General features: G+C 38.4%; 1 protein-coding gene across 1 annotated transcript; it reads left to right on the plus strand.

The window, feature by feature from the left end:
• Nucleotides 1-1538: 1538 nt before the first annotated feature.
• On the plus strand, nt 1539-16158 carry LOC143886705 (Pentatricopeptide repeat (PPR) superfamily protein). The gene is made up of 6 exons (XM_077390789.1): nt 1539-1935; nt 4120-4238; nt 5430-5609; nt 15066-15113; nt 15696-15760; nt 15965-16158. The coding sequence occupies exons 1-6, from the start codon at nt 1804-1806 to the stop codon at nt 16006-16008; spliced, it is 588 nt and encodes a 195-aa protein (XP_077246904.1). The 5' UTR covers nt 1539-1803; the 3' UTR covers nt 16009-16158.
• Nucleotides 16159-18032: the final 1874 nt, after the last annotated feature.

Below are 18032 nucleotides of genomic sequence, written 5' to 3' on the forward strand. Positions count from 1 at the left end.
GGAGAAATTCCTTATCTTCTACTGAGAATTCCTATGTGTTTCTTCGATATATGGCATTTTTGTTCAATTTGTATGTAATTACATTAATTTGTCATGTGGTTGGATCTCTAGATTTGCATCATCATGGCCACCAACAAAAGCTTCCATGGTACCATAAGAAGGTATGCATTTAGTTTTCTATGCTCTAAATATTCTGCTTCGTCTAACCTGTACAGTCAAATCTGTAGCATCAGTTCAAATAATTCATGATTGACAAATATAAAAAAACTAATTTGAAATTAATTTTATCATCCAAGCTTGTAAAAGAGCCATTAGGTCACCGGCCCGAGTTGCTCATATGATACTTTGACACTAAGAAGCTCAAGTAATCTAGCAATCATGTAGGCTACAAGCATCTTTTAATCTCTCTTGGATCATTTAATATGCTTGACATTGAAGATCTGGAGTGCCTTAGAACCGATTAACTACAAAATGAAATTTAACTGAAATATTTTTTTGTGCAACAGATACTAGACATGTGGATGATTCAATAATTGATCTGCTCCATCAAACCCGAATCTGAACATGGTTCACGAACCTCGTCGCAAAAATATTTGCTTGTTTTTTCATTTATAGAGAAATAAATCTTAACAATCAAGTATTTCATAATGACATGTTTATTTTTTTTTTAAATTTTTGAATGAATGTTCTATACTGTATATAAAATTCCAAAATCTTATCTATATGTAATCCTCAATTCTGTTTGGTCATGCCATTGAAAATGTATATATTTGCTATCCCATCAATAAGTATCAATATGCATTTTCAAACAACTTTAATGACTGAAACTGACATATTTATCATTTAATGAAATATGACTTTTACAGTTTAATGTTTTAAAATATAAAATACTTCAATCGCCATTTTTACTAGTGAACAATGAAACCCAAATTTTTGGCCCGAACGAAAATCGGGAAAAATAAAAAAGCTTACCTAATTTTTTTTGGGAAATGATAAATCCGCACCCTTTATTACGTAAATTGTCAATTGTGGCTAGGGGTGTAAACGAGCCGAGCCGAGCCGAGCTTGGCCAGGCTCGGCTCGGCTCGTTAAGCTCACAAGTGAGGCTTGGCTCGGGCTCGGGCTCGGCACGGTCGAGTTATATTATGTTCACACCCCTCATCTTCCCTGGACAGCCCTACTAGTGTAATTTGACTACTTTTTTTACACTATGGGGGGTGGTCCTAGTAACAAATGGGGTTCCAAAAATGAAGTGACATTTTGCCCCCCTTTTCACTCCATCGACAACCCTTTAATGTATATATTAATATATAATATATATATTTAAATATATTAAATTCTTAACGAGCCTTAACGAGCCGAGCCTGGCCTAACTCGGGCTCGGCTCGTTAAGGATTCGAGCCGAGCTCGAGTGAGCTTCCGAGCCCGAGCCAAAATTGACACCCTTAATTGTGGCAGACTTTTAACAGGGGAGCGAATTATCCTACAGTGGGTGCGAACTTATCATTACCCTTTTATTTTCTTTTTCTCTTGTACTCTCTCCTTCCCGGTATAGCGCTCAAGAACTGCTAACAAAAGGAGGAGTTGGGTTTTAGAGCGGAGGTTTTAGGTTTAGAGGAAGAAACCCTAACCCATGCACACGTGCTTAATGTACACCCACTAAACCATCGTCGTTAGAAGAAGGCCAGTTTTGTAGATCTATCCTTAAACCCTAAACCCTGATAAACACTTATTCCAAATTCTACGTTGGGGGTTTCTGGAAGGGATTTCAAAGCTAAGAAATCTGCGTGTCTTAGTTAGGGTATGGAGATGCTGGTGAAGAAATATCAGCAAAAATACAGAAGGGTTAGAGATGAAATGAGTAGATGGGACGAGCTTCAAACTCAATTACTTACTCAATTCAGAAACGCATCTTCCATCATTGAAAGATTAGAGGTTTTACACTCTATCCCTTTTTATCAGTAATTTCACATCTTTTTTCCCCTTTTCGTGAAGCAATTGAAAGGCCCATGAAATATTCCTCATTGAGATTAGGTAATTAAACCCCAAAATCGTATCGAGTTAGATAAGTATTTTATATGGTGGTGTTTTTTCTTTAGTATTTTCTTTGGGTTTCAGAGACAAGGTCGTATGTCCTCCTCTTGTACTTCTTTTAGTTCTATGGGTTTCTAGAGAAAATTCGGGTTTAAAAAAGCCCAAAATCCTATGTATCTCATGAAAAACACATTTTTTTTTGGGGAAGAACATTGAATTTGATATGAATAAAATTATCATGAATACCCATAGATTCTGTTGAGTTGGTGCATTTCTAGATATGTGAATGTCTGGCCAGAGTGTATCTATGGAAATAGGGTTATTCTTTAATTTAAATGCGTATGAAATCTTTATACGGGTTATTTTGATTCGTGTAGAGTGATGGTGTCTTATTTTCATGATATGGGTGGTTTATTTTATCAGTAATCCATAAAATTATTGATAATCAAGCGCTTGTTTGTTGCCCATTCTTGTCATTTTTGAGGGACAGTTCGTGATAGCGCTATCCCATGCAAGTGAAGGGCCAATCCTCCTATTGGAATGATTCATGTAGTCATTTCTTCGTGGTTGATTAGTTTGATGTTTCTGATAATCATGGATAATTCTATCTCGTTATGTTTTGCGTATTAATGCAAATCAAGTTTTTTTTTTTGTGTCCCTTTATTTCTTATGAAGGGCTTGATTTGATTCTTTGACTGGTGCAAGAAGTTGGCTGTGATTTGACTCAACCAAGGTTTTAAATTTCCGTTTCGGAATGTGTTTACGTCCTCACCGAAACCAAAATTTCGGGCGAAATTAGACAAAATCCATAAAACGGCTGTTTTTTCTCCCAATTTATTTCAATTGAAATTTCCGAAATTTCGGCTGAAATTTCAGGATAATATCAAATAATTATAAAAAAAAATCCAGATTTTTGGATGAAATCTTTAAATTCCTGACCGAAATTTCAGGAAAACGAAATTTTGACCGAAATTTCGGTCGAAATAAAGTAACGTTTCGAGTCAATTTCAATTTCGTCATCGTCCGAAATATGAAATTTCAGACCGAAATTTCAGATTTCGGTCGAAATTTAAAACCTTGGTCTCAACTGGCCTCTGTTCACTACTTTAATTTTAAAAATAAGTCTACTCACAAGGCAAGAGGGAATAAAAGCCCCAATCCACTAGGATACAGAAGAGAAAGAGACCTTTTGAAAACCTTAATAATAAAGACCAAAAGGACACTATTAAACAAGTCAAAGATACAGCTTCAGAAAAGATGGAATCAGAAGAGTAGATATATCCCTTTAGTTCGTCTCGGAACTGCATTCTTCATTTCAAGGCTGATTGCAGGGTTTTCGGAGTCATCTGGTTATTTTCACCCCCCGACACACACACACTCTCTCACAAACAAAAAAAATCATTTTACTGGTTCAATGCTTACTAATTGGGGGCTTCTGTTTATGTATGTGGACGAAGAACTGCACTATGAGCAACCTGTGTGAAAAACCACTTCTCTTTTCTGGTTCAGCTACTTGGTTGAAATGGGGTTCTATTGGGAAACCATGGATTTTTTAGTATTTGCTATTGTTTACTGGTCGAGCCATTGGAATGTAATTAAACGTCGGTAAGTGTAGATGAATGATGTATTTCACACTTCCAATTGCTATGGATTGGTTGCCAAGGAAATTGATGAACCACTCCGAGGTTCAAAATTTTTGGTTCATCAATTTTTACCCTTTGCATTGCCCTAGCTAAATATTGCTCCACCCTCAGCATCTCATCGCAAATAGCTACTCGTAATGATTATTCCCTGATTCCACATGTTGATTTGAGAGTTGAAACTATGTATTTTGGCGGTTGTATAATCCATTGGTTTGTATCTCGCTCTTGGTCTTTTAAATGTTCATTTTATTGAGTACGGTGTTGACTTTCTAATGTCAATGTTGATCTTATTCTTGGCACTAAACACACCATCGTTTACATTTTGTAGGGTAGTTTCCATTCTTCCTGCTTCATGCTTTATATGTCAATTATATTTATTGACTGAAAAGGGTTATCTGCACATTCATCAAAATATTTATCCTTTTTTTTCTTCCATGACCAGGTGCTAAGGAACACTAAAAACTATGGGGAACTAACACATATCTCTGGCATTACAAAGGTGCTCTTGGGGAAACAAATGGAGTCTTTGAATTGCATTTTTGGTTCCATGAAAAGGACTATGTAAGGTTCCATCAGATTTGTAACTTTTGCATCAGGATAGTTTACCATGTCACGTATGTTACAGAATATCCTTCGCCTAGATATTTCAGACTATGCCGTTTGTTATATTATGTCATGGCTGTTAAAGCTTTTTTTGTTGTATGCAATTGTTGTTTCGGCTTCTAAGATGACAATATTGGATCACTAATAGGCTTTTTTGGTGCGTTTATAGTCTGCTAGTAGCATAGATGTCGTGGTTCTTGTATTCTTGGACTCGTCTTTTTGTCACCGTAGGACATGTTATCTTTTTGTCACTGTAGAACATGAGAATAGGAAAAATAAAAAAATAAAATGGGGGCCACGAATTACCCTTGTCGGGAAACAAATCATAGGAATGAAACAATCATAAGTCAGTCAACCCCAGTTATTTGAAACTGATTTATATTGAGTAAGTGTCATGTGTTAGTTAAATTAGATTATGATTTTGAGGTTTGTTGTCTGTACAAGCAATGTTTGAATATTTAGTTTCATGCGTACATGACTCTAAATTTGTGACTCAATCCTAGACAATATGAATGAATAAACTTGAGAAGTGCATATGAAATTAAATGGTTCATTAAGAGTATTTGTTTTACAAAGGTTAGGTTATAATTATATTATTACTCCATTTCAAAAAAATAATTACATTATAAGTCCTGATTTTCTATGATTCGAGAATCGTGATGAAAATATCTTTCTGTTACAACAATTTGACATATTGTTTCTCTAAGATTTATTACACTACAACTAAGATAATCATTATGTAAATCACTATCAAGTGAGAACTAATTAATAACAATTGAAAGTGAACCCATTTAAAAAAAAAAAAACAATTGAAAGTGAACCCGTCACACAAGTCATGGCTTCTTTTCAATGATAAAAAATTGTAGGTCTTGTATTCAGAATTCAGATACGAATTCATACACCATTATATAGGAGCATATTACATATGGAGACAGTGATTTCTTTTCCAAGTCTTGGCTTTTTCACATTTCCTTGCTTTGGAGTTAATCCGCTGCCTGCTACATGACATTGTTTTTGTTGTGCAGCATCGGTAAATCGTATTAAGCTAATAGTACTCTTAGCCATATTATGCATATTGAAAATCTTCGAACTAGATTTTTTTTTGTTGAGGTATCTGAGTATTGTTTCTACTGTTGTTTGAAACATCAGGAAAGAGTTTCAAAGCATTGTCATATCTCTGGAGAAGATCTTGCGAGATGGCAGGCAACTGCTGAAGGGCGGATCTATGCAGCCAACAATGCATCAGATGCAACTGCGAGTGGGGATACGACCAAGTCTTGCACAGTGCCTGGATGGGCTTAAATCTCTTTATGAGATGCACCACTCCGAGTGAGAAAAATCTACTGAACAGATTCAATATTTACTCTTGGCTGACGAATCTTTTCTCTCAATAATTTTGAATAGATTATACTTTGTTTGGTACATGTTGTGTTTGTTTTTCCTCTGTCGAATAGAGAGGATAACTTTTTTGCATATCCTATAACTGAAGTGTAACTTGGGTATGAGACAGTTGTAAGGCCTGTTATTGATGACTTCGGAATAGATTTTTGCCAGTGCATATGCTTCATATTATGATTCCTCATGTTACATGATGAAATAATGTTTTTGGACTCAGCTAATCAACTTTGTTCTATCTTTTCCTGTCTATTCTTCTAGTATTTGATAGTGTGTCCTATTCTGGCTTTAAAGTTTAAATGATATTCCAAGATTCATAGTTGATGCTGATAGTAACTTTGGTTTCTTAAGTATGCATCTAGATCATTTTTCTAAGAAAGCACTATGGATGAATATATTATCTTTTCCTTGTTTCTTTTAGAGTCACTTGTATTGGGAATATGCATCCTGAAGATGTTACTATGCATATTCAACATTCAATTGTATGACATCTACGTGCTAATAAACCTGGTCTTTCTATTAATGCATGTGAAACTTGTAGGACTTCCACCCCCCTATAATTTCCAAACCAATGTACTTTGCAGCTGACAAGTATCTTAGTTGTTTGAGGTTGTTTTTCACTTTATTAGTTATATTCGGTCCTTTTTTTTCTTGAAAATAGATTTATTTGTTACTTTAATTTATTTTCTTCTATGATTCCTTCAAATTCCTTTAGTTTCTTTTTTCTTTTCTGAGCAATAACTTTCTTTAATTCTTTCTGCATAGATTATATGCTACTTGTTGCGTATTTCTTTAAAGCTAGACACAAATCTATCAACTAATTAATAATCATTTCGTTAGAAGTTTATATTCAATTTAAATTTGGAAATAATTTGAGCAAGTGTAGATGTGATTTACAGTTTGACACCCCTAAAGGGGATTGTTGGAAAATGGATCGAGACAGAGAAAGAGATCCTAACTTCTATCGGGGCTAGGACAGAACTAGAGATTACGCTAAGTTCAGAACCCACACGTAAGATAGAACTCGATTCTGAGATCAGGGGAGATGTAGATCAAGGACGAGAGAGAATAGAAGACTACTTAGCCGTGCGGGACGAGGTGAAGACTACTTAGCTGTGCGGGACGAGGTGACGAAGCAGGGAATGAGCCGGAAGGTTTTTGGGATATGGTTTGTAGTCGAAATATGAAGAGATTCGTGGAGGCTGTAGAAGGTAGACAGAACCCTAATATAGGAGATTGGGTTTGCAGATGATGTAGATTTGTCAATTTCAAAAGGAGGATTGCTTGACAGAGATATGAAAATACTGTAGTTTGGCTGATAGAGAAGTGAAGGATCGAGGTGGGTTTGAGAAGTCCGGTATTTGAAAGATTGGGGAGCCCTCTCTTCCTATGTGCCTTTGGTGGCTTTGGAAGGAACAAATATATCCGGCCCCACCTCAGGAGGTCCTTCATTCAAAGACAAGTTGGTTAGAGCGGAGTCGGCCTCAACCTGTATCATCGACACCCCTTGGGTCGGAAATCCTTACACTTGGTATGGGGTGTTACAACAGCTTGGGCAGTATACTAGGACCCTGGAACTCTCAGTGCATGCTTGCTTCATCTAGGTTTTCAAAAGATTGGCGGGCATCTAGAAGTTGTATCCTTTGACCGTTTGTGTTATAATGGGCATGGTAGAGGTGTTTCTCCCTTCTGCATTTTATTGATAGAGTTCTGCTCAGATGCTTTGTGCATCGCTATGGAAATTGACTGCACAACCTTTTAGGTGGAAGTTTGGGCTGAACATTGCAGAGGTGTATCTCAAATCCTGCTCTATTCTGGTGTCTTTGGAAGGCGTCTGGATGTTATGGACCACCCAAAAGGGTTGCTAAACCTGACTCATGCTATGACGATTGCCCCTATAGGCAAGCGGTCGGTGCCGGAATCTCATCCAGGCCAAACGTCAGGTGACCTTCTAGTCAGGAAGCATCGTCCTCCTTTGTCACGAAGCTCGAGAATAGGGAGGTCTGTCAGTCTGTCTAGCAGAGGTGCTGCTAAGTGACAGCGAGGCTGTTGGTGGGGTCCATTCCAATCGGGTTGGCTGAGTGGTGAGGCAGAAGCATGTCAAAAGGTGAGATCACCGTCTCACTTAGGAAAGGAGGAAGAACCTTGAATCCTCAAGGGAAAAAAACAGAAACTTAAATCAATTTTTTTTCTATGAGTGGAACCATAGTTGTAAATTTCGTTTCGGCCACCGAAACGAAATTTCGGTGGGATTTCGGTGCATTTCGGTTGAAACTTTTCGGTCACACAAAAATAATATTAAAAAATATGAGAAAAATCCCCAAAAATAAAAAATCAATAGAAAAGGATAAAAAACTAATAAATAGTCCAAAATATGTGTCCCAAAAGGCATATTCATTACTTAAACACTTAAAGTCTTGCACAAGTCCAACTGATAGTTTGATACATAGAAGAACATAAAAAAAAAGAGATACATGAAAGTGAAACATAGACAATAGCTAGTAGCAACAACTCTCAGTCATCATAACCCGGATGATCATACTCAATGTCGTCGTCGTCGCCGCCGCCGCCACCACCACATGGACCACCAGTAGGGACATCTTCTTCAAGAGGCATGACAAAGTCGTCGTCGTCGTCCCCGGCCCCAACCACAGTAGTAGGTGCTTCAAGATTTTCCCACCCAATGTCTTCCGGCGTGAAAATGACATATTCTTCTTCCGCAACCCAATCCATCATGACATCCAGATGGCCTATGCTCAAAGGGTCACTAGTTGTAGATGATTTCCTCAACAAGTCCCTGAAAAGGAAAACATTAAGTTTAATGTCAAAGGTTAAACTTAAAAGCTTAAAGTGATGAGGTGAGAGTTGAAAACATTATATTACGTTGTATACCTTTGCCGAAACTTAAGGTTGTAATGGACAAACACCAAGTCATCCAATCTCTGGTGCTCTAACCTATTTATCTTTGCGGAGTGAATGTGTTCGAAGGTGCTCTAGTTCTTTTCACACCCATTCGCACTGCAGGTTCAACTGAGGATTCTGATCACAAACCTCTATAATTCTTCCACGCCACCTCCGAATTGATTCCACCATGCAACTGTAAAGTAACAAATAGTAAAGCATTATTTGCTGAGAAACTGAAAGTTAAAATGAATTATACTTAATTAAACAAACAACTCAAATATACCTGGTCCCAACTTCGTTCGGTTACGGATTGCAACCTTCATTCTAAACATACCCTTAGCCTCTCGAGGTACCGTGTGCAACCTATTGCTTAGATCTCATCTTGGAGCATCTGTGCAAACTGAGTGTATTTCCTCACATAGCAAGCACAATTGAGAGGGCTCGGACGATTACAAAGTTCATCTACAACCACGGAGGCCTCTTGAATTTGATGAGGAAGAAGTTCAAAGGTGGGAAGGAGTTGTGCCGTCCTGCTTCGACCAGATTTGCTACAAATTCCATTAGCATACAAAGTCCGGCGTTGAATCGGAAAGCACTTCAGCAGATTTTAGTGTCTGACGAGTATAGTACTAGTAGGTTTGTCCAACACCCACTGAGTGAAGGGGTAGTTACTACTTTGTTGGACAAATTTTTTTGGGACCAATGCAAGTAAATTCTAAACATCAGCGAGCCTTTAGTGAGAGTTCTACGTTTGGTAGATCGGCAGGACAAACCGGCGATGGGTTACCTATATGAGGCCATGGATAGGGTGAAAGAGAACATTAAGGAGAGATTGAAGAAAAAATCAGATTACATGCCTATCTGGAGGATCATCAATCAAAGATGGGATAGGCAACTCCACAGTTCCCTCCATGCACCAGGATATTTTCTTAACCCTGCTCTCTTTTTCACTCCTACCTTCTCTGGCACAGTGAAGTAACCAGAGGCTTGCTGGCATGCATCACTCGACTGGTACCTAATGAAGGTACACAAGACCTCATCCTCAATCAAATTGAGGATTATCGAGAGGTTAAGGGTATATTTGGAATGAAGGTTGCAATCCGCAACCGAACGAAGTTGGGACTAGGTATATTTGAGTTGTTTGTTTAATTAAGTATAATTCATTTTAACTTTCAGTTTCTCAGCAAATAATGTTTTACTATTTGTTACTTTACTGTTGCATGGTGGAATTAATTCGGAGGTGGCGTGGAAGAATTATAAAGCTTTGCGATCAGAATCCTCAGTCAGACCTGCAGTGCGACTGGGTGTGAAAGGAACTGGAGCACCTTCGAACACATTCACTTCGCAAAGAGAAATAGGTTGGAGCACAAGAGATTGGATGACTTGGTGTTTGTCCATTACAACCGTGAGTTTCGGCAATGGTATACAACGTAATATAATATTTTCAACTCTCACCTCATTACTTTAAGCTTTTAAGTTTAACCTTTGACATTAAACTTAATGTTTTCCTTTTCAGGGACTTGTTGAGGAAATTATCTACCACTAGATGTCATGATGGATTGGGTTGCGGAAGAAGAAGATGTCATTTTCACGCCGGAAGACATTGGGTGGGAAAATCTTGAAGCACCTACTACTGTGGTTGGGGCCGGGGACGACGACATTGAGTATGATCATCCGGGTTATGATGACTGAGAGTTGTTGCTACTAGCTATTGTCTATTTTTTACTTTCATGTATCTCTTTTTTTTTTTTATGTTCTTCTATGTATCAGACTATCAGTTGGACTTGTGCAAGACTTTAAGTGTTTAAGTAATGAATATGCCTTTTGGGCCACATATTTTGGACTATTTATTAGATTTTTATCCTTTTCTATTGATTTTTGATTTTTTGGGATTTTTCTTATATTTTTTAATATTATTTTTGTGTGACCGAAAAGTTTTGACCGAAATGCACCGAAATTTCGTTTCGGTGGCCAGAACGAAATGGCCACCGAAACGAAATTTACAACTATGCTACTGATAGCTTCCAACCGGCACAAGCTCCCTTTTTGATGATTGAGATCATTAGTGGCAATCAATTTTTTTGGATTGATGAGAACCGAAAGCCAGATTGTTAGAACCGAAAGCCAGATTCAATAAACTAGGCCTGGGTTAAGGGCCCCGAATGGGCTTATTTCTCCTGAGCCCATTTCGTGTGGGCTTGAATACATGGCTGAGCTATTTGTTAAGGGCTTTCCAATGTTGCTTGATACTGTGGCTGCATAAATGACAAAAAAATTGGTAAGATTAGTAGATGAAGCCCATTATTAGGGTTGACAACAATCTGGGTCCATTGGCTAATCGGGTCCATAACTAACCTTCACTAGGACCAAACCCGGGTTCAGGCTATTCATATTTTAGTTAAAGCTTGGATGGTGTCTACCCATTTGAAATTTACATTCCAGTACCCACCATATTATGATGTGGCATTGTTGTATTGCATATAGAAGGTAGATCCATGTCATCTTGTGGTGGGGCCTATCACCCATCAATGGAAATTTGCTTCCATATTTATAACAAGGCTAATCATAACTGCACCCCTTGTTTTAACCATGTCCTCCTCGAGTGTTTTTGTGACATTTTTTCATAGTTATAAAATCACTAGTTGGGTATGGCCTTAGTAAATAAAGGGTTAGATTTATCATTTCCCATTTAACATTCCAATTAGATCATCCTCTTCATACCATTCGTATGGTGCATGCAACAGAGTATAGTTGAGGATTGGTTCAGTACACATCATGTCACAGATATTATTTCACTAGAGACACAATGATAGCTAGGAAGACTACTCCAATGTCAATGATATTTGCACCCCCTTTTATTTGGATTGATCATTAGTGGTGAGAACCGAAAGCCAGATTGTTAATGCCTCGGGCAGTGTGGGGTGCTTTCAATCTCTGAATGAGGAGCGTCCTCTGAGTTATCCATTAGTGACCCTGATCTGTAGTGGGACCTAGGCTGATCATTTGGTGGGCGGAGGGCGGAGGGTGGGAAGGTAGTAGTGCTATATTGATGCGGTTGTTTGATCTTAACACTAAAAATTCTAGACTTCAGAGATCACCCTCCTCCAATGTAGCAGACTTGAACTGACGACTAGACAATGCGAAACTGCAGCTGCCTCAGGTTGGTTGGGATTTGGAGCATCTCATTCCATCCCCGGAGAGGAAACGACGCCATGCCCGGATGCTGTGAATATGAATTCACCGATTGATTTACCATCAATAGGGGCAAATTTTACTTGGGCAAGAAGTCAAAGTAGAAGCAGACTAAATCGATTTTTAGTCTCAATTGTTGGTAGATTGCTTCCCCAATACCTTCTAGGTCGCGTTGCCTAAGTCGGTCTCCAACCCTTACCCTATTCTATTAGATCCTACAATGAGCTCTTGGGGATCAACACCTTTTTCGTTTTGAGCTTGCCTGGCTTTAGGAGCCTAAGATGCTTGAGAAGTGTGCCGGTTGGTGGTTAGAAGACCGGTCTTGCAGCCCTGTTGATGTTAGGATTGGGCAGAAGTTACGATATATGAAGGATACGCTCAAGAGCTGGTCTAGAGAAGAGAAGGATTTGGCAAATTTAAAAAAAAACTAATATTTTAAGGTGTATCAAGGAGCTAGAGGACAAGGAAGCACTCGGAAACTTATCCAATGAGGAGGCAAAGGGGACTATAATCGGATGATCCTTTGGGATGAGTTTATGTGGAGACAACGCTCACGGGTAAAGTGGCTTGAGGGAGACAAAAACACATCCTACCTCCATGGCATCGCCGGTGCGAGGAGGAGGAGCAATATGATCCACTCGCTGATGATAAATAAGGTTAGAAGGGAAGATCAGGAGACCATCATTGATGAAATAGTGAGCTTTTATCTCTCTTTGTTCTCTGCAGACGACTCAATTCTTCCTCAGCTTGAGCGTCTCGACTTTAGCCAATTGTACCCAAAAAGTTGTCATCGGCTTGAAGAAAGGTTCAATGAGGAAGAAGTTCGAAGAAGCTTGTTCTCCATCAACGGTGATCGAGCCCCGGTCCTGGATGGTTTCTATCTGGCCTTCTTCCAGGAATGTTGGGATGTGGTCAAAGCTGATGTAATGGCGTTGTTTGAGGAATCCCATAAGTGCTTGCCTTTAGAAAAGAGCACATAAGGAACTTTTATTGCCATTATTCCAAGGAGTGATGGTGTAGAAAGACTATTGGACTTTGGATCCATTAGCCAGGTAGGCAGCGTCTATGAAATTTTAGCCCAATCAGCGTTGTCAAGCGCATTGAACAATTACAACGAAATTTCTTATGGGAATATTCTATATCGAAGAGAAGTTTCCACTTGGTGGATTTGAAAGAGGGTTGCAAAGCTACACACCCTTGGGGTTTGGGAATTAGAAGTTTGAAGATGATGAGAAGGGCTCTTTTGGGAAAATGGAATTGGAGGTTCGGGGAAGATCACAGTCATCTCTGGGAGAATATTGTGATAGCAGAAAAATATGGCCAAGATTTGAGTGGATGGACCTCATTGGATGAGTATAGGTGTAGAGGATCTTGTATTTGGAGAGACTTTACGACAGGATCACCGCTTTTCCAAAGAGGGATTCACTTCAGAGTAGGTAAAGGTAGTAAGATTAGGTTCTTGCATGGCTTATGGTGTGGAGAAGAACCTCTCAAAGTTAAGTTTCTTGACCTTTTCCTGGGGGGCTTCTGATCTGGGGTGCTTAGTCAAAGATGTGCTCTAGAGGAAAGATCGTGGTATTAGCTGGAGAGCTTAGTCCCACAAGAAATTTTCGATAGAGAGCTCGATAGGGTGGCCAACTTCATGGAACTGCTAGATTCGACCATTGTCAAGAATCATGGAAAGGATAGGAGGATGTGGGTCTGGGAATCAGGTGGTGCTTTTTGGTTCGCTCCTTCGACCATGCTTGAAGCCAACTTTGACCTCTTCGCCAGCATGCAGAGGGAAAATCCCCTACACTGCCCCCTTGAGTTTGTGCTTTCACTTGGACCCTGTGCCTTAACAATATTCTTACCGTGGGGACCAACTGAGAAATCGGTGGATGATGGTCATCGTCTAGCATTGTGACTTCTGCCTCGAGACAGGAGAGTCAGTAGATCATTGTTTATTCACTACTGGTTTGCTTGGGTGATATGATCCTATGTGTTAAGTTGTTTGATGTTGGTTGGACTCTACCAGCCTACATTAAGGAACTCTTTGGGAGTTGGTCCTTCTGGCAGTGTTGTGGAGCTTATGGAAAGAAAGGAGCAATTGCCTCTTTAGGTGTTTCCAAACGAGTCTACACTTGTCAACAGCATAGTTTCTCTTTGATGGTGCGGTGGACTAGCATCTTGTCAGAATTCAGAGGAGTTGCGGAAAACTCTATAAGAAGATCGTGGGATGAGGTCGGTTAAACAAAATGCCTTGGAGCAAGGTTACCCTCTCAGATGGTCACCACCTGCACTGAGCTTCCTTAAGTTGAGCTTTGATGGATCTAGCATGAGGAAACCTGGGCTGGTTGGTGTCAGAGGTATCCTCCGTGAGCATAATGGGACCACGAGGGGGGCCTACTCAGGGCCACTGGGGAAGACGGACGCAACCATTGTGGAGGTGGAAGCCCTTTGAGTAAGGCATTCACTTGTTGGGCATGAGTGGCTTTGACCATGTTATAGTGGAAGGAAATTCCAAGAAAGTCAATAAGTGGATATATAATGGAACAGATGACGATGTGCTCAATCAATTGAAGAAATCCTCATGCAATTAAATTTCAGCATATCTGCAGATTCCCCAAAAAGATGCTGATCAGTTATCACGCAATGAAGCCAGCAGACGTGACTTCGAATGTTTTAACTTTCTTCTCCCTTGATAGTTTTCGTCTTGTATTTTTATTTTCTTTTGTTTGTTTGTATTGACCATCTTGGTCCCCATCCTTTGGCCCGCTTTTTTTAATAAATATATATAGTTCCCATAAAAAAAGAAGACATTAATGTGTAGATGTAGGATATACTATGTTATGAATCACTTTTAGTAGATGAGAAACTGATGTATCTTGAAACGTCGAAACCAAAGATCTAGCTTGTGTCAATTGATTGAATAGAATGTTGCTTATGTGACCACAAATAGCTTCTTCTTCTTCTTCTTTTTTAAGTCTTTGCTCTTAGTGTCTGTAGATGTATTTTATGATAAAAGAGGTACTTTGAGAAAATCCCTCTTTAAAAATTTATGAACCCCTATGGTGCTCATTTGCATTTTGTGTTTATGTTTCCCTCTAGTGTTATTCCAGAGATTATGTTATAGAAACTGTAACAAGATAAATTAATAATGAATTATTGTTTTCCCTCTAATTGTTTTCTGCTGTAAGATATGGAACTGTTTGTCTATTCCTTTGTTTTGGACATAGTTTTAATCCAGTTTTGCTGGTTTATCTTAAGGTTGAAACTTGCCCATTGATGGCTGACTAACGTTTAAATTGTCAGGTACCTTCTCAAGTCATCGACCATCTCAGCATTGACGTTGAATTCCAGGTCAGTAATATGTAGTTGGAACTCCACTATGTAGGCTCTTGGAAGATTTCCTTCTTGCCTTGGTGAACTAACGATTGGGCATTATTTCATCTATAGTTGACATCGATACCCAACTGTTTAGGGTTGACCTTGTTTATCACTTATGGTGCTCCATGTTGCAGTTGTGAGCCCAAGCTTACCTATGAAAAAAAAGTGAAAAGCCTAAACAATAGATAACCCTTTGAGCTCTAACCAACTACGTTTTTCTTCTCATGACTAGAAGTAACCAAAACATCAAACAACTACATAATGTGGACTAATCACCATCATTTTATTTTCAAAATGCTAAAGATATTCAGAACTTCTCTCAGGGGTGGTATAAGTCAGTATTTGCCAACTATTCATTTCGGGCTAGCATTATATACTATGAAGTTTATAGATCTACCTTCCTATTAATCAGTGGAGATTTATAACTCCTCTCATGCGATTCAGAATATACATTTAGCACTTATAGACTGTTACAGTGCATGTTACATCCAGCAATTTTGGTTTTTCTTGTGTTCTTTTTACATTTGTATGTTGAGGTTTTTTTTTTTGGTGAAGTGCCAGCGATATGGGCGGGCTCCATCAACTACTGGCCGATCAGCCCAACATCCCCAAAGAGGAAGGTGTGAATTAAAACCACATTAATTTGTTAGTAGAATAATACTGAATCAAAAGATCATAGATGCTCTAATTCCAAATCTCATGTGTTACAGCTGTTCTCCTTGCATTTAACCACTGACACTAATCATATATTTTTGCATCACTGCATTGTTTCTTCTGCTGCAAAGGGTTTGCTTATAATTTTATTTCACGTATCCCTCATGCAGTGCAGTTTATTTTCAACATCATATTCCCTGAAGAAATCAGTTGATTTTTTCCATATTGGATCAGTACATGAGCTTGGTATCCTCGACAAAAACTCAGAAGTCATTCCAGATATAATACCCGTCTGTGAATTCGACATTCAGTTTGTGGCACAGACGATCTGTGTGGTAGAGAGATTTCACATTATAGAAGCCTCTATATATCTGAGGGTTGGGATCATCCTATGGAGACGATCGAGGGATACGGTTTATTTATGCTGTGGCTCAACAAATGAACGGTTTGGATCATTCTATGAAGTGGGTCCACTGTACCTTTTGAGTAGTACTGAACTTCATGGGCGCACAGCGTATAGATATAGAGAAATTATTTATAAGGAATTGAATTCCTAATGGAAATTTACATTTGAAAGGTTTTAAATGACCTTAGAGAACATATTTAATAGCTTGGAGAAATCTCCTTTTAAAAGATTTTAAATGACCTCATATGCTAACGATCGTTGCATAGATATGCCAACCTCTGTTCACTTCACATCAGCTTGTATTCTTGTATAAAATATCAGCATAACAAAGCTGGTGTACAGCAGAATAGATTTTTTTTAAAAAATATGTCCTAGGGACAAAGGCTTTGTTGAGTTGAGTTGAGTAGAGACAAGATAATTTCAGGATAAAAATGTCCAAGCAAGGGAGCCAATCACAAGAATAGCGTGTATTTAAGGATTTCTATCTCCAAGGAGAACACACCCATTCTGATTGCAATTTTTTTTACACGTGAAGAAAGATAACACGAATCTACCCTATACAATTTTTATTTAGATGGACCTTCAATTTATGATGATTTCCCTCTAAATTAACAATAATTTTATTATTTCCCTCCAAATTGTGGAAAGGGAAGATTTTCCAGAGAAAAAATTTCCGCCTGAAATGTTTTTCTTGCAATCCAAATAGGGCAAAATTTGTTTGGAAAGTTCAGAAATGAAATTTTTTCCAAAACCAAGTACTTTATTTACATATGAAAAAGTTTAACGTGAACAAATCCAATTCAACTTTTACTCAGAGAGAGCTTCAATCTATGATGGTATCCCTCTAAATTAACCATAATCATATTATTTTCCTCTAAATTTTGGGAAGAAAAAATAATTCCTGAGGGTCAGTTTCTTTCGATGTAAGAAATGGACGTAAAATTTGCCATTTTTTACGTCGAAATTTCTTACCATTTGTTTTATTTTCAACATAAAACAAATTTTACGTCCATTTTTACGTCGAAAGAAACAGAGCCTAAGAAAGAAAAAAATTCCTATCAGAAATATTTTTCTTGCAATCCAAACAGGGCCTAAATATTTCCAAAGTTCATCCTTTTATTTTTCCACTCGAATAAATATAACTTAAACCAACCCTATTCAATATAAGTGTTCCTACTCGGTCGAGTAGATAAGCTTATCTACTCGGTCGGATTAAAAACAGTGGGGGCCCACATTGTTTGGGTGATCCAAACCATTCATTTGAAAGGCCCATACGTACATAGGGTGCCCACAAAAAATCAGATCCATAGGATAATCATAACCCATCCAAATGCGGAGGGAAAAATGAGAAAAAAATGGATAGACACAGTTTGTCCACAAATCTGCCCATTTTCCTTCCATTGTTGGATGGGTTAGAATGATCCTATGGGGCTGATTTTTTGTGGACACCCTACCTTTCAAATGAATGGTTTGGATCACTCAAAAACTATGGGCCCCTATTGTTTTTAGCCCACCGAGTACGCTCACTTTTCCCTTTTTATGTAGGGTGACTTTCAATTTATGATAATATCCCTCTTAATTAAACATGATCACAATTTTTTCTTCTAAATCGTGCAAAGAAAAAATAATCCCAAGAAAAAAATTTCCGTGAGAAATGTTTTCTTGCATTCCAAACAGGGCCTTTATTTTAATCAGGATCCAAACAAGTGGGCAGAAATTTCAGTCCCCAATTGTTGAAGTCAAAGGGATGTCGGAGTTACTAAGAGTCTTTATCGGTAATTAAAAAGGTATTAATTAAGACGGGGTTATCATTTTCCAATCTAAATTAATCG

This window comes from Tasmannia lanceolata, unplaced genomic scaffold (assembly GCF_043159265.1).
Source record: "Tasmannia lanceolata isolate RefF3 unplaced genomic scaffold, GAP_Taslan_0.1 ptg000011l, whole genome shotgun sequence".
Taxonomy (NCBI): domain Eukaryota; kingdom Viridiplantae; phylum Streptophyta; class Magnoliopsida; order Canellales; family Winteraceae; genus Tasmannia; species Tasmannia lanceolata.

Excerpts from the sequence above, each read along its gene's own strand:
- LOC143886705 (XM_077390789.1), top strand. The coding sequence starts at position 1,804 with ATGGAGATGCTGGTGAAGAAATATCAGCAAAAATACAGAAGGGTTAGA. Across the intron at positions 4,239-5,429 it reads GGTTCCATGAAAAGGACTAT|GAAAGAGTTTCAAAGCATTG; the intron begins GTAAGGTTCCAT and ends TTGAAACATCAG. Across the intron at positions 15,114-15,695 it reads GCATTGACGTTGAATTCCAG|TGCCAGCGATATGGGCGGGC; the intron begins GTCAGTAATATG and ends TTTTTGGTGAAG.